Genomic DNA, 23,247 nt, shown 5'->3' on the forward strand with positions numbered 1-23,247 from the left:
AATTTTAGTGATGTTGTATAGCACGAAAGCCTCACAAACTGTCTGTAAGACAGTTAGTATTCCTCGAAGGCATGAGTTGTAGTGAAAGATTTGGAATAAAAATGAGAGAGAATTTATTCTTGTTATTCCTCAAATTATACTAATGAATTTTGGTTGGAGGGAGGTTCAGGAAAGAAAGTAGGTCATTAGAAGACAGTCCATGGTCGCCACATGAATAACAGAATTTATAGCTGGTTTCTCTACACTCAGACCATACAAGAAACTATTTCCTGAGGGATATAGCTCAGTGATAGAGCACTTGCCTAGTGTGTACAAGGCCCTGGGTTTGATCCCTAGTACAGCCTCCACCACCAAAAAAAAAAAAAAAAAAAAGAAGGAAGAAATCATTCCCAAGGTAACTAGTTACTGAGATTTTCTTCCAGTTTAAAGCAATACCATTAATAATCCATCAATGGAATCACATTATATAGTATTATGAATTGCTATAGGAAAAAAAGTTGATATTATCTCACTAATGAGTATAAATAGAAAATAGAAACATAAAAATTGTGTATCACATTAACAAATTTTAATCTGTAATATAGTTTTATCATTTTCTCATTATCCAGCATTCACATTTTATAGTGTCGCTAATCAGAAGAAATAATTTTTCAACTCGCAGGTATTCAGTGAATCAACCTACGCAGTGAAGTGAAAATCTCCCACTGTAACTGACACAGTACTACTGTGGTTTCTTTAATAGTCTCACTTGGTTGGAACTCTTGAGGTGAAGAACCAGTCTTATTTATCATTGATTTTTCCTTTTTTAGTTAAGGTTCCCTATTGAGTATGATTCTCAGGCTTGGTTTCAGCTATATTAACAACTTTATCCAGACTTATGTTGCCTTTAACTATTTTTAAATCTAGTGTATAATTTCATCTTTTGCAGTTATTTCAGTTTGTACATACACTCATTATTTTTTCTGAAACTGTCATCTAAAGGTTATAAGTTATAAAGTATAAAATTCAGTTATATGTAGATAAGAATCTAGGTTTTACTTCTCTTTGTCTCTTCCCCTTTTCTCCTTTGACCACATATTGATAATATTGGGTACAAAATGGCCTGTAATAATCCATGAAAATCTCAGTAATTTGTAGATTTACAGTTTATGTGAATTGATAGGGAAGACATGAAAGATTTTCCACCTTGTCCTGTGTTTCAGTGTAGCTTTTATTTTGATTTATTAGAAAGCATTTTTTTAAGCCAGGCAGTTTCTTGCTTCCATAAAAATGTTTATTTCCTTTCTCTAATGAATTTAACATTTGCTACTCCTGGAGACAATCAATATTATCATGTACTGTACACTTCTGCTCAGTAAATAAGTAGCTCTGGTCTATAATCTCCAGAGGATTTTAGGACTCCTAGAGTCACATCAAGATCTAAATAAACACTTGCAGATGATAAGCAAATCCTTATTATTGTATCATTTTCTATAAACAATGAGTGTCTATGCATATTGCCAAATACTTGGTTATGATTTTCCTTAAAATTCCTTTCCCTTAGCTATTTCTTATAGTTTGGATAATGCACTTTTAAGGCACTTGAAAGCCTATAGCTTGTCCTTTGTTTATTTTATACTTCAGCTGGTTCAGTGTATAATAATAGTTGCTACAAGAATACAGAGCAGCTGAAAAAAAATTCTAGAATACTAGAATTGACAGTATAGAGGCAGCACTTAAAGATATAGTACAGTAACTCTCATTGAGAAACGTTGGCTTTCAGCAATTGAAAAGTTAATTGCCTTCAAGTTCCTCATTTATATATGTGAATTAAGTAGCTTAGTAGTAACCTATTAGATGTTAACAAAATGGTTCATTTGTAGCCATTTAATAAAAGATTTATTAAAGTCTTGTTTTATTATGAAGTCTACTTTGGCATTGATAGTTCATTAGTTATGTTCCCATAGCTTTTTACCTTGCAGTTTATAATGCTTTGCTAATTATTAATGTATGAAATTGCATATTAGATTACCTCTTTATTAGTTCATTTTTAATTTAAATATTGAAGTGTCCCAGGCAGCTTTAATATGAGATCAATTGCTACATCTTTTAAAAAATGGAATACCTAAACAAAAGTATTGTTTACTGAGTTATCCTCATTTCTCTCTTTTCATTTCTCTTTTAAATGGTTCTAGGGAAAGGCAAGACAATCGTACAAAAACCAGGTCTGAGTCAGCCTTGCCTATAAAAACTGTGGGCAACACATTTTGACCTTATAACACCAGGAGAAAACATTACCAAGTGAAAAATTGTGCCCCACCTACATACTGACAGCCAGCTACCATTAGGAAGGTAGTAAGTGGTAAGATCCTCCATGATTAAAGATACAACTTCAAATGAAATATGCCTGGGAAGGTAGCCTGTCAACTTTAATTGACCAGCTAATGCCATATTCTTTTGTTAAATATAGCTTGGGGAAACCCTAGATTATCTTGGGGGAAAATATCACACATTATGGAAAAAAATACAAAAATAAAATAGTTAAGGTTGCTGAACATAAATACCTAATCTGAGGCATTTTTAATCTTTAAAATTCCACCATCACTATTTTTAAAAACACAGTAAACTCATCTAAAATTATAATAAAGGTCAGTTGGAAAATCAGGCATCATGGTACACACTTGTAATCCCAGCTGTTCATGAGGATGAGTCAGGAGAATCACAAGTTCAAGGCCAGCCTAGCAACTTAGCAAGATGCTGCCTCAAAATAAAATTTCAAAGGTCTGGGGATATATCTCAGAGGTAGAATACTCCTGACTTCAATTCCCAATGCCCCCCCCCCCACACACACACACACATCCCCCACAAGTCATGTTCTGGTTCTCTTAAAATATGGATCTTGAATAATTATGGTATTTCTCAAAAGGTCTGTAAAGGGTTATGTGTGCATTTGTAAGAAAAATAGGCAAAGAGAAGGAGGAAATAACAATGTACAAGAATTTGCTAAGTGTCCTTTGTATTTAAGGCCTATTGCAAGTTGTGGCTTAAAAACTGCATAGTAAAGCCACGCACAGTGGCTCTGCCCATAATCCCAGCTACGAAGGAGGTGAGATCAGGAGGATCGCAAGTTCAAGACCAGCCTGAACAACTTAGTAAGCCCTTTCTCAAAATAAAAAAAAATAGAAAGGGGTTGGGGATGTAACTCAGTGGTAGAGGGCTCCTTAGGTTCAATCTTCAGTACTACAAATTAAATAATAATAATAATTTTTTAAAAACTACACAGTGAGAGTAGGATAATTCAGAAAGCTACTGTAGGACTAATTCAGTGCCTAAACTCTGTAGTGACCATATAATTCATCATCGAGGCTAGGACAGTTCTACAGAATAAATTGATGCTTTCCTGGACAAAAAGCGACAGTGTTACCAAAGTTTTGCTCCCAAGAATAAAGCTTATTTTAAACCCATAGTTTCTTATACCTAGGCAAATAAGAATAAGATCAAATGCAAGAGATGCCTTTGGTCTAATACAGGTATGACTCTGGATTTGAACTTTCCTGATTTCTATTGCCAATATATAGCAAATACTTAATCTTTTATTGACCCCTTCACATACAAAGCTTCTTTGATCTCCAAAACATGTAACTCCCAAAGTAAATGTATTTGTCTGTATTTTCTTCTCACAGTATCAAAATAACAAGGGGGAACTTAAATTGAAAAGAGTATAGTAAATGTTATTCAAGAAGTTTTAAGTTTAATTATTTAAATGTAAAATATTAGATTTAAAGGTAAATCCATATTCATAAAAGTATAAAACAAAAATAGGTTTGGTTCTGAATTTATTCAAAGAATAAACTTCTGTCCATGTATCTCCATTGGCATTATAATTGAGGCTTCCCAAACCATTCTTACACTGAACTAAAGTCCTTATTCTAGTCAACTGTGAAACTAAAATTCAAAATAGTCACTACAAGTCAGGGAAAGAAAAAGCATGATTTTTTAAATGTGAGATGATTATTAGCTGTTTGTAATGCTATAACTTCAACTTGGTCGTATAGCCTACATCGTGCCAATAATTAAAATAAGAAAATAGCCTGGAATCATAGCTCTAAAATGAAGGTAATTCTCAGGAGTCTATATTGATAGACGTTCTAAAGAAAACCTAGTAGATATAATAAGGGTTACATGACAGTGTAGCATCATGAGAAGAGTGAGTTCTTTGCTGTCAGATAGATCTGGCTCTTAATCCTAGATCCATTGTTTTAAATATTTGTGTGATCACCTACAAATTATTTAAATCTAAGGTCAATTTCCAATGCAATAACAATATTCCACAAAATAGAGTTGTAGTAAATGGGATAATGATGATAAAGCCCCCTGCACAGGATAGTTGCCCCATTAATATTTTTAAAAATAATAACCAAATAACAAAAATTGCCTAGGATAAGGGTACCTCCTTGGCTAAGTGTTGAATGAATATCATTTATCACAAAGTAGCTCTCCTCTGTCCAAATGATAAGAAAGTCTTTTTCTTTTGTGTTATTTATGTATAACTTTTCTTTATGTAGTAGGGAGGCCAGACATAAAATGAAACCTTAATTAAAATTTCTTGGTTTTCTCACTTCTTTTCTTAACAAGAAGTAGGTGAATTTTTATAGGCAGGAACCCCAAGTCTGTTAATTTTGTTCTTAAGAAGAAAAAAATTCTTCAAATAATAATGAAAGACAACTATTCATATACTCGAGACATTTAATTAACTTAAGTAGTAAATGTTTGGAATGAATCAATAAAAGCCTTGATAGATGCATTGTCTCCACATCAGTCAGAAGGTAGACCCCAGTTTTATTTAAGGTGTTGAAAGCTCCAGGTATATTTTGTGCCTGATGAAGGTACCGTACAATAGAAGGGAGTGTTATTTTGTTTAATTAGCATGAACCGGTTTCTTTTTAATAGCAATTAAGACACCAAGAAAATATGCATTCATCATTAACTATAGACCTTCAATTATTTTTGCAAGCATAATTTCACTAAATTGCAATACTATATATCCTGGTAATGTTTGGTTCTGGATAACCAGTAATCTGTATAAAATATTCATATATGATAACCTTAATTTCCATAGTACCTAGGGAAATGAATTCTTAATTACTCCTGACACATTTCTAGTCACTTCTCTGTGAACATGATCAAAGCAAAAGGTCATGGATGTCTTTACTCTGGTCATGGTTAATGGCTGTGATTTAATCATTATCTCCTTCTGAATATGACCTATTCATTTTGAAGCACCCTAATTCTCTTCCTCAGCAACTGTTTTGTGAGGCTGTTTTAAAAACCTCTTACCGTCACAAAATTGTCTGTGAATATGTCTCAATCATCTTTACTCTGTGTATTTGTGTATATTACATCTGTGTGTTTTATTGCTACCTAAAATTATAGCTACCTGGTGATTTTATCTTTTCCTAGAATTAATTTTTGTTCAATTTTAAAGCTGTCTTTTTCTCCAGAATTTCATCCTCTGGTTTCATCACCAATTAATATATACCCTGTCAAAGATAATTGCTTATCTTTTCCTGCATTTTTTCATTTTTCCTTAATATACTTTTGCCTATTTTACTTCTTTCTCCTTTTATTTCTTACCTGAGTTAAAGCCTGTTTTCTATTACACTATTTTGAGAACTCTTTCTTCTCAGCCCATAAGATTAAATTCTTAGACATGCAATTAACCACCTAAGCTTAATAAATTCTGTGTGATAACCCTTCTGATTCTGCTCTGACCCTCTTTATGATTTTGTAGCATCTCACCTCATATTCTGAACCACTTAAAATGCTACTACCAGAAATCATCTTGTTCCAATTACATCCTGCTCTAATATAATATTGCTGCTTTCTTGTCCTGGTATACTGGGAAAAGCATTGGTTTTGAGACAGATCTATATTAAGATCTCAACATCTGTCTAGCCATGTAACCTTAATCTGAATACTCATACATTTTTGTCATTTTTGTCATAAAATGGGATGTATAATACTTCACAAAAATTTTATAAGATTTATTTAAATATCATATATAACATACCTGGCACTTAAGTTTGCTTTCCTTTATTCCTTTCTTGTGCTGTTAAAAAAAAAAAAAAAAGTTGATTATTTACAAAGGTAAATGACAACTACCAAGACAATGAAGAATTCATAAAGATAGTGACAACTATCAAGGAATTACATATTGTTTAATATTTGTGAACAACAATTAGATAAGTTTTTCAGCGAGAGATTTTGCTTTGTTTTGTTTTTCAGTACTGGGAATTGAACAGAGGGCTTTATGTATGTTAGGCAAGTGTTCTACTACTGAGTTGCATCCTCAGCTCTTTTAAAGTTTTATTTTATTTTATTTTGAGACAGGGGCTCACTAAGTTACCCTGACTGGCCTCGGTCTTTTAATCCTCCTGCACAGCCTCCCAGGCAGCTAGAATTATAGCCATGCACCCCCACCATGCCCTACTTGAGTGTTTTAAATATGAAGAATAATCACTAGGGCTGGGGTTGTGGCAGAGTTGTGGCGGAGTGCTTGCCTCCACTGGGTTCGATCCTCAGCACCACATACAAAAAATAAAATAAATAAACAAACAAAATAAAGTTATAAAAAAGAATAATCAGTAGTTCTTCAATTTAGTTGGGCTGACTCCTGAGAGGAGATAAAGAGTGAAATAAGTTTTCAGATATAATTTTAGAAGGCAACAATGATAATATAGGGAAGAAATTATTTGAGAGTGATGGTATAGTCGTAATTCATAAAATAAAGGCATGAATGCATGTATGCATTCATTCTGTAGATATTAATTAAAATCTTACAACATGAAATTTACTTCTGTTATATAGGACCTGGAGATGTTATGACTGCTTTTGAAAAAGATGGACTGTATTCCAAAATAAATTTCAGAATTAGAATTAAAGATTATTTTATTTTATCTTCTTTTTGAGGTTCATTGAAATTTAGTAATCTTCCTGAAGTCACATGACTTAGTGACAACATTTTCAGTTAGATCTCAGGTCCTAAATTCTAAGTTCGATATCTTTTCTTCTAGTAGTAGTCTCTATAATTTTTCTATTACATCCTACAGGAAAATTAAAATTGGGAATTTATTAAAATTTTACTTAAGTACATATAGCAACATACTAATCTTATGCATGTTTCATACATATTTAAAATTAAAAATTTTGCAGTTAAAATTATTGTTGCAGAATTTCATTTTATTTCCATTGTTTACTTGATCATTTAGTTATTAAATATAAACATGTAATTATTAAATATAAGTAAACTTTACTTAATATTAATTATGCTGTAAAAATTTTTCAATCCTAATAATGACATAAGTTTTCTTGAATTTTTTTTTCCTGATATTAGACTAATTTTTTTGATGTCCACTGAGTCTACTCATGCTCATGTTTCAACCACCTAATTGAGATAACTAACCAGCCTTTATGAGGCTAAAAAATGAGGGCATCACTAAAAAAACTAAAAAGTGAGGGCATCACTGCCTTGTCTTCTACTCTTAACCTCCTCTCAGAATATCTCATTAGGCATTAGTGAGGGAGAAACTTTCCAACAAAAGCACTGAGGGTAGATAGGCTCACTGCCATAAGGATTAACTATTGTACAAGTTTAATATCTTTCTTATTTTTTAGGTAAGAGATAAATACCAGATTGATACATAATAGTTAAAGAGGAGCTTGGATACTTCTTTATCTCACTGGTTTATATTTTAAATAAGCCAAGGTATCTACCATAGGGACTATGTAAGTTTCAAGGCCAAAAAGTCCTGATTTTGCCCTTGTATAGCCTTTGACAAATTCATTAAATCTCTATCTCCTTATTTTAAAATAGTAGATTATGGGATTGGGTAGTATTCCTGTGGGAGAGTTCTTCTTTAGCATGTATGAGGCCCTGGGTTCAATTCACAGCACTAACAACAATAAATAAATAGTAGATTTTATAACATACACACATGCGCACACACACACAGAGCAGGGATTTTGTAAAGCTCAAATTTGATAATGTTTTCCTGCCATATGATAAATAGTTATCCAATAAACTTACTGAAATTCCTCCCCACCCTTTGATCTGATCGTGCTGTTTTATTTTGTCATCTACTTCTTGTCCACTGCACCTCAGGTTGGTGGTTAACTAGGATGCTTCAATGTTTCATACAACCCTGAAATTCTTTTATTCTTCAGAAATTTATATCTATACCTGAAAGTCTTTATCTTGTTCATCTTTCCTTCTCAAATGTATTGAAAGAACTTTTCTGACAATTCTAAGCATAAATGGTCATCATTAATTAAATGAATTAATAATTCAGTGGATGAAGTCTTCACCAAATAGCATATAGGAATTTTAAAGATGTTCTTTTTCATCTTAATTTTCATATATTTAGTATGTAATAACTACTATGCCAACAGAAGATGTAACTGATATATTAAAACATGTAAGAAAATCTCTAATATAGATTTTTATACTTGAAGCCATGGGTACACCATTAAAATAACTAAAATGTGAAACAAATATTGTTAAGCTATTTGAGCCTTCTTTTTAATGGTTAGAACAAAAACAGTAATTTCTGCACATTGTTGTTGTTCAGTTCTTAACCTTCCCAAACAAAATCTGTAACATGCTTTGTGCTTGACTACAGATGTGTCTAGCTTAAGTAAATCATAATAGAAATATTTTGTTTCATAATATAACCTTTTACCATATTCAGCTTTGATTATACTTAATTTTTATATAACTCTCTTACTTGCATAAGACTGCAAAAACTAAGTGTAAAAGTAGAGAACTTATAAAATTTATTTTCCTCCAATCTCCTTCACAATTTCTAGTATTATCCCCCCCCAGTTTTCAGAGATTGGTTAGCACACCATATTGTACTGCCCATGAACATGTTTTCATATTTAATATAATTATTAATCGTTAAAATGTATAATGACAAATATTGCAAATTTTTATGTAAAATGTTAAAAACAGCTTTGTCTGAAACACTTTTTTGAACAATTACTGATAGTTCATATCAATTCAGGTAGCAACAGTGAAATGTATCTTGTTTATAAGCTTTTCATTTAAGACATTTTTCTTGCTTAGATCACCTCCCAGTGTGAAAGTTGTCCAAAGATAATAGCACATCAATTCAAAAGTGTAATAGATTTGAGACCACAACATGCTATCAGCATGAAGTAGTAGTTTATCAGTCTCAATAACGCACTGTGTCACAGCCAGAATCATTACATATTTGTTCTTTTGTTTTCATGTCAAAATATATAATTTATAGCCTAATGTTGATTGCTTACATGGGGTATGTTTAATTTTCTTATTTAAAATATTTTCCTTTAAAGTACATACCAGAATAAATTTTAGGTAATAAAAAAGAAGAGGCATTTTAATTAGTGAGAGTCTAAGATATTTTCCTTTTATAATTGCATAGTATACTACTATAAATCTTTTATAATTAAATTTATAGTAATAATACCTTTATGTTTGAAGCAAATTAATCAATCTGTTGAACAAGTCCTGGCAATTTCTTAGAAAATTTATACACACATATTCATTCACAAATCTGTTTTCCTTTTCTAGATTCACCCTTCTTAAAAATTTAAGATGAAATTATCAAAATACAAACACAAATATTAAATTTTAGTTTATTATTGGTTCACCATAGGTATGTTTTATTATTTTTTAACTTTTCAGTCCAGCCTTGAGATACAATGTCTACCTGCCATTTGCAAATTTTATTCTTGGATCTAGCTTTTCTCAAGTACTTACTGCTGCATTGGTCACTGAAGAAGTTAATTAAAAACTGGCCCTCTTAATACTTTTTACTTTCATCACAGCAGTTGAGTACTCTTCAGGTGCTCTTGCTTACACTCTCCAAAAAATGTTTTTCAATAATTTCTAAAGGATAAAAGAAAACACTTTCTTTTTAACTATAACTTTAAGAATTCAGTGTGGAGTTGATTTTACAATTAGGCTAGTATTCTGGACCTATTCAATTTGAGTAAGAGAATTTTTGTTATCACATTGTCTAATAGGTAAGAAACTACCGGCGCTGTGGCCTTTTTTGGGGTGTGGTAGTGGCCAGTACTGGGAAGATCACCTTGAGTGACAATACTTTGTCCTCAGCAATCTCAAAGTAGGAGAAAATTTGGGCAGGAAGCATGTCGTACAGGAAAAATATTTTTTCTTGTTCTTCTCAAAAAGCAGCTATATAAAAGAAGTAAGAAGATTGTGTGTGTTTGTGTGTGTGTGTGTGTGTGTGTACAAAATGTATTTAAGGTATTTAGTATTGAGCTTTCCAGAAGAGTCTCTGCTAAGAGATAAAGAGAATGAATAATAGCTTTTTCTTGTATAAATTTTAATATGAGTAATAAATTGAAATGATTTTTAGAAGAAAAAGAATAGGTAAAAATTACCGCAGATGGAAAAATTAAGAATAGAGAAATAGCATTATATAGACAGCAGTCAAACATTTTGGGGTGTTTTAAATGCCCATGGTGAACTATCAGCTTGGCTTGTACATGGCTCCGAAGTCCAAATATTAAGTTCAAGGAGAAAGGGAAAGAGACCCTTCCCTCTAAGGAAGGTACTTGTGAAATAGGGTACTTTGCTGGTAAATATTTTAGAAGCACATGGAAATATTGATACTACAGAAAATGAAGAAGAACCAAAGCAGAAGAGGTGCTGGTGTCTCCTTTGGATATAAAGGATCAATAAACATGATACTTAAAAGTTGCCAGAACGTTAGAAAGGATCAACTTAAGGAAGACTTAACTAGTCAGAGAATTGAAGGGAGAGAATAAAAAGGAGAGGTCTTGAAAGTAGAAAAATTCAGAGTGTGATAACGAAGAACAATGAAAAATGTTGAAGCCATCTGATTCTGAAGTCAGATGGTTTGAGCCTTATATTCTACAAATTCTATTTGTTGTAAATTGACTACTCAAAGGAAGGTACCAACAGTGACTTTCTAAGCAGGAGTCTTTTGAATTGATTTTCTGATATGTTATACTATCTTAAAGAGAATCTTGGCATTAAACTGAAGTTAAGAAACTAATGTGCCAATATTCCTACTGCAGTGGTTCTCAAAGTATGGTTGCTGGACCTGCATCAGTTGCTGGGATTCCTGCCAACCCAGACCTACTGTACTTTAACAAGCCCACCAGGTGATTCTCATGTAGGACAAAGCTTTAAAAAATTTCTGCTCCTATGGGTGACCTAACCCTCATAAGCCTTACCACAATTTATGATCCTATAATCTGTTTGGCAGTACTGTTTTCGTGTAAAAGATGGGTTACTACAGAATGCCTTTTGCAAATTTCTGTAGGTACTAGTGTGGATGGGTTTGTCCCTGAAATTTCACAGAAGGCTTTTTAATCTCTAAGGAATTTTACGGAACTTCTGAGGACCAACATCCTCAGCCAATAGATATTTCTTTCCAAATAGCAAAGCATTTAAGCACAGTAAGTAATTTCATAAGATGTTTCAGGGTGTTTAATAGCTGCAATAAATCTTGTATTTCTTTTCATTGTTATGTAAAGCACATAATTTAGACTGCTTTTTTGGCCTTTTAATTAGTTATAAACATGTTGCTAAAGATACATTTGACAGATAATCCAATTGTCTTTGGAACCTAAAATTCAGAATTCGACAGTGAAAATTCCATAGACTGATAAGCACAGGTTTTAAGTGTGCAAGATGCTTTCATGATAGATAATATAGGTACATCATTTTTTTCAAATACTGACAAATATTTGGGACTGATTTTCTTTCTGCATTATTTAATAAATATACTCTCAAGTTAATACTAAAAGTAATTAAATGAGTGATAATAGGCAATATTGAAGGTAACAGTAACAATTAAATGTCATACATTTTAACAGTTCTCATTAAGTATTTTAAAATGCACTCAGAGCAAACTATTCATTGTTTTGACGTCAAGTGACTAAAACTATATTTAACTCAGTGCTTAATTTTAACCTTCATATATTTCCAGGTAAATTTAATCCACAAGTATGGGATTCATTTGCTTTAGATCTGAAAATGTCATTTTGGAAAAGTCGTTTGATGTTGAGGAAATCTTGTGAAACCTTTAATAAGTCTCTTAAATCCAGAAAGTTATATTTTGCTGGAAGGAAAAAAAAAACCTATACCTTAAAATTTTCTTACCTCTTAAATGAAAACTTTGGATATTGAAAAGTTTGTAAATTTGGTCAAATCTAGTCAATCATTCTTCTCACTGGCAAATTGTCTTTGAAATCAGAGCATCTAATTTGAAGAAAGCAATCTGTATTCTAGGTACTTTTTATTGATTTGCCTACAAACCTCAATAGAAAGCAGGACTTCAGCACATTTTATTGAAACAGTTCACATTTGGTTTAGTGTAAATTAAGCCCTTTGTCCAACAAAAAAATCTAGGAAGAGGAAGAAAATGTCAGTATTTCCTTGCAGTAGTGCTTTCTCCCTGTATGATATAATAGATGTGATATAAAACAGAAATATCTTCCCAGGTGACTGTGGCACTAACAAAGCTTTCAATTGTGCCTAAAGGACAGGATCTGAGCAACAACTGCTATACTCTTCATATTCTAATCATTTGCTTTGTTAATCTGCAAAAAGGTTTTTAATGCCATATAAAACACTGAAGAAAATAAACTATTATCTATGAAGATAACCACTTATGAAGTTAGTCTAATTAAAATTTCATTCAGTAGTTACATACTTTGTTTGAGTTTTATTTTCTGCCCTGATCACTTTGAATAATGCTGTTACACATTTTACAGGGATACTTTTCATTTGGGGTCCCTATAATTTCTAACTTATTAAACCATTTATTTGACATTAGAAGAATAATGTGATTATATTAATTCCATGAACAAAAAGACTATTATTAACCCATTTTTCCTATTGACATGTATAAACTTATCACTTATTAAATTTTGTATTTAATAGTAGGATCTTCTTAAATAAGCATTATCATATTGATATATGACATAATACTGAAGGACATTTAAATCTACTCCAAATAATTTATCTTCCCCCTAAAAATCTTATGATGGTAATTTCTGTGATTATGACTTTGAAAGACAAAAATCAGTGAAAAGTGAACAAAGCATACCTGCTAAGAGATGGGGTTAAAAAAAGCAAAATATATTTATAAGATGCAACTTTGTGCCTGAGATATGAGTAAACAGAAATGATGATGAAATGTATGGAAGTAACTTGGTATACTATGCAGGTCCTATATTTAAAACTTAACATTTCAGACCAGGCATAGTAGGGCACAGTTGTAATCCTAGTAACTGCAGAGGCTGAGGCAGGAGGATCACAAGTTCAAGGCCAGCCTCAACAATTTAATAAGACCCTGTCTCAAAATAAAAAAAATTTTAAATGATTGGGGATGAATTTTTTTAAATGACCAGTAATGTGGGACAGTGGTAAAGCACCCCTGAGTTCAATCCCCATTACCAAAGCAAAAATAAAACCAAAACAAAATAAACAAAAAAAACATGACATTTCATTTGAGGGTAGATAGAAGAACATTTGAAATGAAAATGTTACTTTTGCCTCTTCTGTGCCTTCGACAAATAGATTGAAAGAAGGAAGCTGAGGTATAAGAACTAGAACTTATTTACCCTAGCAAAAAAAGAAAGAAAAGAAATGCTATCAAGGAAAGCATGCAGGATTCTCCAACAGGCTGAACCTGGGTGAGAGAGGGAGGACGCAAGAAGGAAGAGTAATTGAAAAGTCCCCCAGTTAGGAACCCAAAGGACAGAGTCACCAAACAACAACCCAGAAAGCAAGAATGAAGACAGCAGGAAAAGATGAGGAAAATCAGCCTTTGTCCTTACTAAATTTAAATTTGTGACATGACCCATAGAAAGATACATCAGAGAATCCTTTAAAACTGTAAACTAGAACAGAGGTTGGAAGCTGAAATAAAACGGTTGGTCAGAAAGCAGATCAGCAAAGAAACAGATCTTTCAGCTTACAAAGACAAAAGAGCAAGTATTAATTGTGCTTAGTATGGAGTAACCCTTGCCATTTCCGCGCCCGCAGCTGCCTGGCTGTGCAAGTTAACGCTGCGGTGCAGTTCCCGAGCTCAGTCTTGTTGTTGTTGTTAAATAGAATCCCCCTCCAGATTCCAAAGCCACAAAGCAACTGTTAGTGTTCAGTGACCTTCTGCACCAGCTGTCTTTGGGGCTTTGAAATTGATTTTCCTCTTCTCCGTCTCTGATAGTCTCTCTTCAAGTGTGCCTCTCTAGTTCATCACCAGAGTGAAAACAGTGGCACAAATAGCTGAGGAACTGGAGGCAGGCGTCACGCAGGGCATCATTAGAAACATCAGAACAAAAATCAGCCGGCTCCGGTGTGCTCTGTGTTAAAAAGAAGCTGCTGCTGCTTTATTGCTGAATACAATGGGGAATATTCTCACAGGATTCACTTTTTTTTTTCATTCCCAAATATGGTCTGAGGAGTAAAGAAAATTTCTGCCTTTATTCTCCAAACCTCATGCGGATGCCAGGTCAAAAACCGTATGTTTTTGATAGTAATTTTTGCAGAATGTTTTATATGTAGGAAGCATAACTCTCAAAGCTGCGTGACCTGGCAAAGAGTCATAGGATGAGGAGAGACTAATGACACAGAGAAATAGGTGGCTTATAGAGAATTAGGTGACAAAATAATTTTCTCATGTGGATAGCATTGTATATGCCTCACATTGCTGAATTTCAATAATTCATTTGTTCATTTATTAAATATTTGTAGGGTTCTAAACATAAAGGAATCATTATGGTTGGACCTTGAAACAGGTAAAAAGGAGACCTGGACTTAAGGACATTTATTAATCACAGAATATACTTCATCAGTGTTTTTATTTTATATATTTCAGTAGAAAGGACTTGTTGGCCTTTGAAAGATGGCGTCCTGTCTGAAACCCCTATAACTCACACAGTTCTACCAAATCTGAAACCACATGTTCTCCGCCATAGAAAATAAGTTGACATAGCCCTTTCCTACTACGCCCAGGATCTTTGCACATGTATATTGTACCTATCTATTTTGAGGCCTGTTTTTCCCTGAAGGAATCAGTCCTAACTCAAAGGACACCATTTATAAACAGTTTCAAAATGCACCAATTTAAACACTCTTTACTAATTCTTTCTTTCCTTACATAGTAGAAAACTATCTCAAAATCTTAAAGGCTAATGATTTTAAATTATAAAGCACTGGTGATCTGACTTTTCTTTCAATGTTTTATAATATTTCTGTATTTATTATGTCCTATATTTCCCAGTCCTTTATCTAACGCTCTCCTGATATGGGTGGTCATTGAGACAGAGAAGAAGGAAATGTATTCCTGAGATTTAAAATAGTGGCAAAAAATACTATCATACCCTATTTTTTCTTGCAACAACAAAAGTAAATTTATATATTAAATAAATTAGAGGTTCTTTCAGGTAGAGAGCTTTTCGTTTCCCCTAACATTGATGAATAATATATTTTGGTACATCATATCTTTTTTTGTTTGTTTGCTTGATTTTGGTGCCAGGTATTGAACACAGGACCTTGACTCATGCTAAGCACATGCTCTTCCACTGAACCACATCCACAACTCCTACATCTATGTTTTCAATATCTCAGAGTTGTATTTTCTTTTAAGAAAAATAATAATTTGATGCTTTGCAACCTGCCAAGATCACCAGTCACAGTGTGTATGGAAATTAAAACAAGATATCTAATTTAAAGATAGCATCTATCAAGCTCATGTCCTGCACGTGGTAGACATTCTTGTTTTAGTGTTAAGATCATAAACGTTAGGGCTTTACAGGCTCAAGTTCAAATCCCGTTCTCTTGAAGAAATTACTTAAACTTAACTTTGAATAAAGCATAACATTTTCCAGGAATACTTCTCATTTTGGGTCCCTATAACTTCCAGTTTATTTTCATCTTACATATTTTATGATTTTATTTATTTATTAGCTATAACTTCTTGGCCAACATACTTTATTTTTCTGAAACTCATTTCCTTCATCTATATAATGGCCACCATTTTATTTTACACATATGTATTGAGCAACTAGCGTATGCTAGGAACTTTTTCAGTCCTGGGAATATAGAAGTGAAACTTGACATTCTAGTAGAGAAGACAAACATTAGACTTGTGCATTGGGCATATCATTCTTAGTCCATCAACTTAACAGGCTAGAATTACCACTTTAGTTTTCTGTAGTTCTGTTTATATTTTATTTGAAGTCCTCATCCCTAGAAACTTTCCCTTAGCTATTTTAGGTCCCTCCCTCCTCTATGTCAACCCTTCCATGATGCCCTGAGCACAACAGGAAGTATCTGGTACTTGAGTCTTTTCCACCAAGACACTGAGTTTTCACGCTGTCTATCCCTTTGTTCTCAATCCATGAATTACTGCTGAGCTAGCCTTCATTCCTGTCTGTGAGGTCCCTTCTGGTACTATTCTGGAAACCATAGAAGTAATTTGGCTCCTTTGCAAGTTATGCAGAAGCATAGGAATCTCAGTGAGGCCCTCACAACTACATCACCTGTACATTCTAAGCCTCAGTTTCTCCTTGGGGTCCTGTCATCTCCTCGCTTTTCTATCTGAGATATAAGGCACTCTCAGCTCCCCCTCACCCTCATGCACCCTAGAAGAGTCAAGTAGAGACTGAACCAGAACTCAACCAAGGAAACCAGGTGAAGAGCTTTTGTCCCTGGAATGTAGTGAATTCCTCTGCTTTCAACCATTGCCTTTGGTTTCTCTTTCCTAGTCCTTAATAAAATGGGATAGTTTTCTAGTGTAAGAAAACTCTTTATTTTCTAAAGTCTGTTTCTTTCAGACATTTTGGGTATATCTCATATCCTCTCTACTTCTGCTCTCCCCAGAATGCACTATGATATTAAAGACAACAGCAAGGATATCTGTCTTTGGTCGTCGGTCTATATGCCTGATGCTACCCAATATTGCTTGTTTCTATATGCATAACTTCATTGGGTAGCTCTCTCTGTGTACTTGCACTCTCTTGCATACACTCGCTTTCCCCCACCCCCCCACCCCAAACATGGCATGGAAGTAGTCTAAAAAGCCTCAGCCTCCTTAGGAGTCTTGCTACCCCCTCAGGATGCTGCCATCAATCAGAGGCAGGCCTTTCTCCCTGGGCCCTGTTGAACCCTCCCCCTCTGCTCTCACTGCTCTTTGCCTTCTTCCTGCCTGAAGATATTCTCCTCCTCAAGAAGGAAACCTCTTTTTTTGCTCACACTGTTTTTCTCCCAGACATTCTAGTTATACTCCAGTTCACTCCATTTCACCCAATAGTCTGGGCTTTAAAAAACCAATAGAGACTTGGGCTATTTCTACTTTTCATTTTATTTCATCTCTTTTGGAGTTAATGAAATAAAACACTTGATGGAATTGAGAAGGGTGAAGCACAGTAAACATGGGAAGAGGGAAAATATTTCTAGTGAAAAAAACACACTAAAGAGAATTTCGAAGATTTAACCTACTGCACAAGTAGACAAATAAGATAATAATTATAGAAGATACTTTGAAGAAAATACACATGGTGATATGATGAAGAGTAAAGGGACAAGTTGGATTGGGTGGTAGGTAGTTGAATCAGAGCTAGAACTTGGAGGATGAAGGATGGCAATATTAACAAGTTATTTTGTCCTGCACCTTGCACTATGGTGGATATGTAATGAAAAAATAAGCAGGGTATGGTCCTTAGTAAGTGCACAGGAATTGGCAGTTATCATTATTGTCATTGGTGAAGGGGCAGATGGACAGCTAGCTGATGTCATTAGCAAAGCCACCATCCAAAATGGAGGGGATGCTAAAGCCCTCACCTGCAGGCTGAGTAAGCCAGTTGTTCCACAATCATGGGAAATATCAGTCCTTTCCTATCCTTGGCAAAGGTGATCATTCAGTATCCTCTAGCATTTGCCAGGACTTCTTACAGTGAGATTTCCAATAGGATGACCACAGGATCTCTGTCCAATTTTATGTATTTGTCCTGCCTTCTCCAAGATGAGTTCTTACGCATCCTTTGTGCTGTTTGTATGTGCATGTATTGTTGTTGCTGTTGTTTTTATAAATCCTCTCCAATGTCATTGAAGGAATAGTTGTGACTTTGGGCTGCTGATCTTGCTTATTCTTCTTGTGTAATCCAAAAAAAAAAAAATGGAGAACTTAAATCCGGGAGTCCATCTGTAGCTGACAGGCCACATCCAGCCCTGTACCTATTTTTGTACTGCTTATGAGCCAAGAATTTTTTAACATCTTTAAATAATTGACAACATGCAGAGAAAAAAAAAGAATATTTTATGACATAGTAAAATTCTATAAAATTAAATTTTTGGTGCCCATAAATAAAGTTTTATTAAAGCAGAGCCACATTCAATCATTTATGCATCATCTACTGGTACAGAGTTCAGTGATGTGGCCAGAACAGCCCAAAATGTTTACTCTTGGTCTTTTACAGAAGTTTGCTGATGGCTGATAAGTGATCAGGTTACTTCTCTGCCTGATAACAGCCCATCTTCTCATCCACAGTAATGCAGCGTATGGAAGTAGCAGTATCAAATTTTTAAACCTGGGAATTCATTTCGTACATGCTGGTTTTTATAATGTTACATTTTGAAATGAGATGTAAAATCTTCAAATTATAATGTTTGGTCTTTTATAATATAGTTCTATATTAATTTGAGCAGAATAACTAATAGCTAATGTTTATTGAGCACTTATAATGTATAGTGTACTAATATAACACTGTCCATGTGCTACCTCATTTAATGCTCATAAAAAGTCTGTAAAATAGGTTATCGTGCCCACTTCACAGATATAAAACCAACACATGGAAAATTCGAGTAACTTACCAAATATGATCCAGTTAATTATAGGTGAAATCTGGATTTGAATACTCTGGTTCCAGACATGATACTCTCAAACCATGCTGAATGTATATGGCAGGAAGTCTTAACAATGCTGCTTCTAATATACTATTTAATTCAGGCTCTAAACTGTCAGTTTTACAGAGTTGTTCATTGCAGGAAATTGACTTCACAATACAGTCATGAGTATAATTTGTAGAAGTTGTAATTTATTGTTAGTGTCTGTCCCAATTTTGTGGTTGATAGTAGTTTTAAATGCATTAACTGGTTTACAATCCTGTAAAATAAATAAATCATAAGCTTCATTTTACAGATGGAAAAATAATTGCCTCTTCCTAATGACCACAAGAACTTAAAACCCATATCTTCTGATTTCTAATCCCAAATTCATTCTGACATACCTGTGTAAAGCAAACAATCATAACTTTCACCTTATCTGTGTACCAGCTACACTAGTATTCACTTAATAGATTCCTGGAGACTGACTCTTATGTCGCTTAAATACCTGCTTAGCTTTTCCTAAGTGATAATATAAATGAAATCATAAGTTTGGTTTCTTTTTTATACATCAGATACTTATGTAGGATAAATATATTCCAAATACTTTATAGTTCTTTACAATAAGTATTAATTAATTTAAACCTCAGAACAACTCTGTGAGGTGGATACTTTCTTCATTTTAGATTAAGAAACCAAACCAGAGAGAGGTAAGAACTTGTCCGAAGACAGATAACCAGTAAGTAGTAAAGCAGAATTTAAGTGTTAGTGGTGTTGCAGCTTCTCAGTTCTAATACACAACAAAATAAGTACATGACTATTAAAAAGAAAGATATTCAGCTATGTACCCTGTTTAAGAAATCTTTATTCTTTCCTTTTTTTATTTTTAATTTTTGGTGGCACTAGAGATTGAACCCAGGCCCTCATGCATGCTAGGTAAATGCTCCACCACTCAGCCACACCTCCAGCTCATTAGGAAATTTGTCTCCATGTAATTGAAAACCTCCTTAATTTTTTTAGGTTCGGTTTTACAAAGTATTCTGTGATTCCCAGCCCCAAGCAGATTTACTTCTTGGTTACATTTGACATAAGCTAAAAATAATATCTGACATCCCTTGAGAACTGACCGGGTAGCTGCCCATGGCCAAACTTGATAGAAGTAATTAGTGAGGTGCAGCCTGGGATGAGAAGGTTTATATGGACATCCAGGAAGTGCACAGTTATGCGCACTTGTTTACATGCCTAGCATTCTCATATAATAGTTAAGTACATGTATAAACATAACAAGACTGGTTTTCTTATGTGAATTATGAAGATGTTCTTAAGGTAGTTCATCAAGAGAAGTTCCCAAATGCCTGTGTTCAGGAAATGATAGCTATAGAATAACTTTATAGTCTCTCAAAATGTCTACTTTAAGGGACAGTAATCATTGGTATGCAAAACCCTGCTGTGTACATTAAAAATCACTCTCCTTCATTATTGTCATTTTTATGAGTTGGGGTTTTTTGGTTAAAACATTTCCTTAATTTTTGTTTTTTAAATTATATGAGGCAAATGATAAAAAGACAAAGTACTTGTGTACAAGAGACAGGAGAACTAGTGCCTGTGTCCATCTCTTGTGTCTTAACATATTTGTGCCTTCTGATGATATTCTCCTTTTCCACAGGCATTTCCTATTCAAAACAGGAACAGGGACAACGCCACTGTTCAGTACTGCAACCCCAGGATACACAATGGCATCTGGCTCCGTTTACTCACCGCCTACTCGGCCATTACCTAGAAACACCCTATCAAGAAGTGCTTTTAAATTCAAGAAGTCTTCAAAGTACTGTAGCTGGAAATGTACTGCCCTGTGTGCTGTAGGGGTCTCGGTGCTCCTGGCAATACTCCTGTCATATTTTATAGGTAAGAGCAAGCTTTGAGAATTATTTTGTCTATAAATTAGGGCATCATACTGTTGTATTTTTTTTTTATCAAGAAGTATATTATAAGGTTGTATAATCTCTGTGGTTTAACAAATTTTCAGCAGAGGTAGGAAAATAGAAAAGCTGGCTTTATAGGTGATTCATTTCCATAAAGAGCAAGGTCTATTCTCAGACACAAAACTATGGAATACATATGTTATTGGCTTATTCCCTGTGAAGTATGGATAGCCCTGCGACATTTCTTGCACACAAAATAATTCATGCACTCACAGGAATGAACACTGCGCAGAAATCTCCTTCCATCTGTGCTCAATAGGGAGCTCTCCACTACTTGTGATATTACACGTCTTTCAGCTAACTCAGCTATCTAAATGTAAAATTCATCACTCAGGACCATCATCTTGCACTCAGGAACACTCTCCAGAGAACAGGACATCTATAAAACAATGAATGGATTATATCCCCATTCATGTGTGTGGAGTTTTCATCTTTTCTGATGTAGTATTGATCATGTGTTTCATTTAATAGTAACCCAAATGAGGGAAGTGACTGTTACAAGTTGTAAATATTCCTTATATTTAACTATTTCATCATCTGTTGTAGGATTTAAATACTGGGAATTGATTTTTAAATTTCAGAAATCACCACGTCCTATTTTGATCTGTTTCTGAATATGGGCAAAGGCCTACCACATTGAAATGCTAATGGTATCCACTGAAGTGAATCGCTGGCCATCTTATGTGGTTTATCCACCAAGAACAACAGCTGGTGATGCATCCTCAAGTATACAAAGCAATTTGTGTTGCCCCATGAAATGCTCTAACTGAACAAGAGTCTTAAGGAGCAGTATATAGAATAGTATGATGCTTTTTCAGTGAACCAGTGTCTACCATAGCTACAGTACTCCTTAGCTATAAATCAGGTACTTTGAAAAGTCAAATAACCATTTTGAGTCAGAATGGTTAATGGAAAAACAGAATTGTAGAGCATGAAAGAACCTTAGAGATAATTGCATCAGGGTGGCAGCTATGTGACACGTTATATACTATTTTCACCAATTCTTTGACCATGAAGACATCACTAATGATTCAGAGCACTCTTTCCCTGGAACCTGGGGACATCCTCATTATCTTCATCAGGGTATTTCATATAGTATCTAAAACAGCCTCTACCCATCCATCAGAGATGAAAGCAAGATAAAACCTTTGTCATTTTTTAATCTATGTTAACTTTCTCCTAGTAAAATGGTCAAACCAGACACCAAAGGGTTTGGCACTCACTCAAGAGCACACCCTAGTAAAACAATATTAATGCTACTTCAGAACATAAATATGGAATTTCACGGCAACCAACGTTAGCATTCAGAGGTGAATTTCTACTTTACAACTAGAAAATATTGCGACCATTAAGAGAAACTCCTCTAGTCAGCTGTATAAATTATTTGTACCTGTCAGAAGTGTGGTCTAAAGAATTTTAAGTGTTTCTGAAATGCATGTGTCATGTGTTACCCATGTGTGTTTGTAGGGGATATTTTTACTTTTAACATGGATCATGACAGATAGATAGATACTATGTCGGGCTGCATCCTGTCAGGTTGACTGGTCCAGTATTCTTTCTAATAGGAAAGGATCTGTCCTTGTAGTTGTTAAATATTTTGAATACCACTTTAATACCATTTAACTTTATTTTTGTGGTGTGACTATGAGGAAAAGTAGCATTTTAACATGGGATTTTTGTCACTGTTACTTATGAGACCTGTACTCTTTCCAAAGATCCATTAGTGAATATAACTATTATTTGGCTAAGTAAAAACTCAGTATTTTCCTTTTTTCCAAATTGTCTGATTCTGCTGTTTAGTTGCTAGCATTCTACTTTATTCCTACTAATACCATTATCATGACCTTTTCCCTTTACTTTTATTTTTTCCTACATGGAAACATGCAAACTATGTAGTTCAGATACTCATGTCCTCATTTCATTTCAATAGTTAGTTATCGAACATTTGTTTTGATCTAATTATTGTGTTAGGAAGGAAGGAGATGCAATCCCAGTGTTATCTGAAAATAATACTTTCATTATCAGAAAATTATCTCATAGTTTTATTGCTTTAACTAACCACAATTACAGAATTTTCATTGGCTTTCCTGTATTTAAATGATTAACATACTAAAAGAGTTATTTTTTTAATCAGATAAAGAATAAAGAATTTAATCATCAATTTTATTTATTTATTTATTTAAGTGCTGGGGATGGAACCCAAGGCCTCACACATGCTATGCAACCGCTCTTCTACTGAGCTACATTCCCAGCCCTTATAAATCTTTTTTGATTAAAAATGTTGCCTTTGCCCTTGGAAAAAAAAAATAGAATACTTCTCTCAGAGAAGGTTGTATGTGTCTGTTAAGTGTACATATA

General features: G+C 33.9%; 1 protein-coding gene across 5 annotated transcripts in view; it reads left to right on the forward strand.

The window, feature by feature from the left end:
* Tenm3 (teneurin transmembrane protein 3) overlaps positions 1 to 23,247 on the forward strand; it is a 453,046-nt gene that overhangs the window by 262,023 nt on the left and 167,776 nt on the right. For all 5 annotated transcript variants that reach the window (XM_047548919.1, XM_047548916.1, XM_047548917.1 and 2 more), the window contains one exon: positions 20,574 to 20,812. In XM_047548919.1, coding sequence (XP_047404875.1) covers positions 20,574 to 20,812 — 239 coding nt within the window. The remainder of the gene's footprint in view (positions 1 to 20,573; positions 20,813 to 23,247) is intronic.

This window comes from Sciurus carolinensis, chromosome 4 (genome assembly GCF_902686445.1).
Source record: "Sciurus carolinensis chromosome 4, mSciCar1.2, whole genome shotgun sequence".
In the NCBI taxonomy this organism is placed as follows: domain Eukaryota; kingdom Metazoa; phylum Chordata; class Mammalia; order Rodentia; family Sciuridae; genus Sciurus; species Sciurus carolinensis.